We start from the raw sequence: 3,704 nt of genomic DNA on the forward strand, positions 1-3,704 counted from the left end.
GTTAGCTTTGTGTTTTATANAGTTTGCTTTCTTATATATGTTCACAATTTGTGGTTTTTACAAAGTTCAAAGTNGATGGTACAAGAGAAGGCAGNGAAAACCTTTAAACCTAAACAGTCATGTTTACCTTCGAAAACACCTCAACTATATAGTCGACTACTTGGAAGAGACAATTCAACTANGATTCAAATGCTATGATGAAAAACGAGAAGAGATTCGATAGGATAGACTCAATTGAACTGAATTGAACTTTTTTGAAAATAAGTTTTCTCTTAGCAGAATCCACAATATCAAATATCAGTATTGTCTGCAAGTATTTTCAGAGGAGAAAGAAAGAGGAGTTGTTGACTCTTATAGAAATTGGACATTGATGATATGCACTTGTGTGCAGGAGAATGATTTGATTAATACACTAGTGCAATCTTTCAAATATTTCGAAGATACCTTTTAACACAATTCAAAACTAAAAGCTTTTCATTTGAAGGCTATTTTTGGTGTCAATTTGCAATATTGCAGAGTTGCAATGATTCAAAATGAATAGACTATACATACACACATGTTGATACAACTAGAATGAAAAATATCCTTTCTTGTCCAAATACTTAGTAAAGTGGTTACCGAAGAATATCTCAAAACATTCTTCAAGTGTCTGCTACGTTGTCTTTCTAGCCTGTTGAAAAAAGAACAGTAACTCCTTTTACTATAATTTTCAAAGACTGAGACAGAAAAAGTTGTTTGTAGATTTCACTTGGACTGTCCTTCCTATCTTTTGTTAACTGAATAGAAGAGAGTTTTCCTCGGTTTTAGACCAAACGAAAAAAGTGGCAGCAAAAACTTGAGGCTTCCTCTAACTTGAGAACCTGCACTGCGGTCTCAAAAAGAGTTTTAGCTTCTTGAAATTCGATAAAAGTTTAGATTCCTTTCGTTTTTATGTGTTTTTTTCAAACTGCATTTCTAGCCTTGGAATTCATATGAATGGCTCCTACAAATATGAAACTTGTTGGATCCAAGAGAAAATATAGCAAAGGTAAGAAGAAATACTAAAAAAAGTATTTTGGTTTGCAATTCAAACTCTATCTCAAAAGTACTAACAACACTATATATCCAAACTCTGTTTTAGTGAATTAGACTGAAAACTCACCGACTCTTAGATAGGGAAAGTAACCCGGTTGCAAAGATGAAAAACTTTGTTCAATTATCGATAGAACAAGAGACATCTTAAATGAATCTACCCATGTGACAAACAGAGAAAAAAGTTTCTATTTCAGAAAGTCACTATTTACACAGGAGTTCTATTTATATTGAATTGCAAAGGACAACTTTGAGAGTGGAACAGAATTGTTCCTAATTAGTCAAAGGAAACCATATCCAATCTTGAAGTATTGTCATTCCACAACAATCACTTGACCGATAACTTAGGAACTACAACGTCTTTCAGCCAAGAGTCATGTTGGGTAAAAGTTCTTCAATATGGAGTGGCTTTCAGTTGGAGAATTGCTGAAGCTTTCAAGTTGGTACACTACTCGACCTTGACTCAAGTATAAAAGGCTTCTTCTTTAGCAAAACAATTTTTTGGCTCAATCTTTTGCTCTTTTTTCAGCATCGATGTGCAGAAAATGAACGATTATAGTGACTACATTTGAAGCCTTAATTGATGTCCTTATATAAGACATATTCACAACTTTTTAAAATCGAACAAAGGATAGACAACTTGTGTAGCTATTACATCAATAATGGCTTGTATTTAATGATAAGTCAGTATGACAATCTTCATCATACTCTTCTCCAAATTCAATTAGATATTTTTGTATTTATAAACTCTGGCTACGAACGGTTGCACATAAACAGACTTCCCATTCATTGCAATTCTCTGTTTCCCACTATCTTTCGTCTGAAACTTACAAAAAGCTTGTATCTAATTAGACATGTATATAGGAGTTTGCGTGTAAGATAATATGGAAGATAGTAGAAAAACTCTCTTACAGTATAAAAGACATAGAAAGAATACCAATCAATCTAATTCACCACAAAAACTCATAGAAACCTATTTCCTGTATATAATAAAAGAAAGTTTCTAGTTATGACAAGCAAGAAAATATTCCGGCTTTCTCTCTATTGTCATTGTGAGTCTAGAAGTGTCAACGAGATCAGTTTTACCAATCACCAAATAAAGCAACCGCTCGAACAATAAAACATACACTCTTTCCAACTCCTTTGTCCTCCTCCAAGTGTTTTGTTCTCGGCTCCTTTGAAAGCTTTTAGGTCATCGCTTTCATCACCCTTTTCTCATCATCACTCATTCATTGATTTTGGATTGCGGCGGCGTGGAAAATGGCTAGTCAAGAGATACGCATAAGTTTGCCTGGAATGACAAAAGTACCGTTAATAGATAGAAAAGAAGATATTTACTCTATTCTTCGAACTTATTTCCACCAGTTTTCTCCAGTTGAGGGAAACTTGAACATACGCCCTTCAGCTTGTTTCTCCCCTCACATCTTTGGGGCTGGCAAGAGTTTTGTTGGTGAAAATTTTTTAGAGTTTCTAAAAAAATTCGCCGACGAAGAAGAAGAGCAGACGAAGACAGAGGTTTTCAACAAGAGCTCATCGGGAAAAGTTGATTTGAAGATTTTTTCTTGGAAACACTTTGCGGAAAACACTTTGTCAGTTATCTTAGAACTAAGAGAGAGCTTTTCTGATGCTCCTTTTCCAAGTTTTCGAAAGGCTTTGATGTATAACATAGTTTTTAGAGCCTTTCGTCAAAATGGAAGAAGAAAAGATGCCGCTCACGTTGCTTCAACGATAATCAAGGACCACAACTTGGACGATATCATAGATTTTCTTCTCGAACAATTTCAGAAACAATATTTATTTTTGATGATAGACGAACTTAGTCACCTGAGTTACCTCACCACATACTATAGTGAACTTACCACGAAACAGTTCGTCGAGTCTGACCCAAAATATGTACCTTTCCGGAATTTCTTCCGTATTTTACGTGATTTGTTGATTACAGGGAAGGTAATTGTCTATTTGGCAGGTCGGACTGCTGAAATCTCAGCCCGCCTGTCTGATGCTCGCTCCAGTAGTGTCGCCCTCAATATGTTGCGGCTGAATCCCTTTAATCTCCATGATATTAATGAATATCTTGAGCTGGCAACTTATGATGGAAAGTCCTTGAAGGACTGGTTATTGCCCTCAGATGGCTTGCAACATCGATTCGCAGAATTATTAAAAAAGAAGACAGGGGGTATTCCGTTGATTGTAAAGAATACTTTATTAGCCCTAGTAGAGAAAGTTGCAAACTTATCTCATCCTGCTATCAACGATGACAATATGGAAAGTGTGTTAGATGATATTTTTCACTCTGTAGTACGAAAGACAACAACGTTTATTGTTCCGGAGATATTAGATTCTGCAACCCTTCTTCGATATCAATTTGTTCTTTTCAATTATCAGCTCGGGACAGTTTTTCCAATCAACTTTGCAATTACTCTATGTGGAACGACAACTTATTTGATGGATTTGGTTGCAACTTTTGGGTTTTACTCTGAAGTTTTGGGCGAAGAATTCAAGATTGGTTGTTGTGAATTTATATTGCGAGCTCATAGCAACTATAAATTTTTCCGTGAGGCTACTGAACTTTTTCCTTTATCTCCGTTTAGTTAGTTCCCGACACTTCAACAGCAAAAGGAGTCTTCTTTGAA

General features: G+C 35.4%; 3 protein-coding genes across 3 annotated transcripts; all 3 read left to right on the plus strand.

Annotated features, from left to right (window-relative positions):
- Nucleotide 1: 1 nt before the first annotated feature.
- On the plus strand, nucleotides 2-841 carry Gasu_65380 (uncharacterized protein; the record flags this gene model as incomplete). Its single annotated transcript, XM_005702263.1, has 1 exon — nucleotides 2-841. A coding segment is annotated over one exon (197 nt), but the record flags the coding sequence as incomplete, so codon positions are not given.
- A 259-nt stretch (nucleotides 842-1,100) lies between these two features.
- Nucleotides 1,101-2,207, plus strand: Gasu_65390 (uncharacterized protein). The gene is made up of 3 exons (XM_005702264.1): nucleotides 1,101-1,454; nucleotides 1,646-1,945; nucleotides 2,004-2,207. Exons 2-3 carry the CDS (start codon nucleotides 1,655-1,657, stop codon nucleotides 2,076-2,078), a joined length of 366 nt encoding a protein of 121 aa, XP_005702321.1. The 5' UTR covers nucleotides 1,101-1,454; nucleotides 1,646-1,654; the 3' UTR covers nucleotides 2,079-2,207.
- A 93-nt stretch (nucleotides 2,208-2,300) lies between these two features.
- On the plus strand, nucleotides 2,301-3,704 carry Gasu_65400 (archaeal ATPase). The gene has a single exon (XM_005702265.1). The coding sequence runs from the start codon at nucleotides 2,332-2,334 to the stop codon at nucleotides 3,664-3,666; it is 1,335 nt and encodes a 444-aa protein (XP_005702322.1). The 5' UTR covers nucleotides 2,301-2,331; the 3' UTR covers nucleotides 3,667-3,704.

This window comes from Galdieria sulphuraria (assembly GCF_000341285.1).
Source record: "Galdieria sulphuraria unplaced genomic scaffold scaf_319, whole genome shotgun sequence".
Classification (NCBI taxonomy): Eukaryota; Rhodophyta; class Bangiophyceae; order Galdieriales; family Galdieriaceae; genus Galdieria; species Galdieria sulphuraria.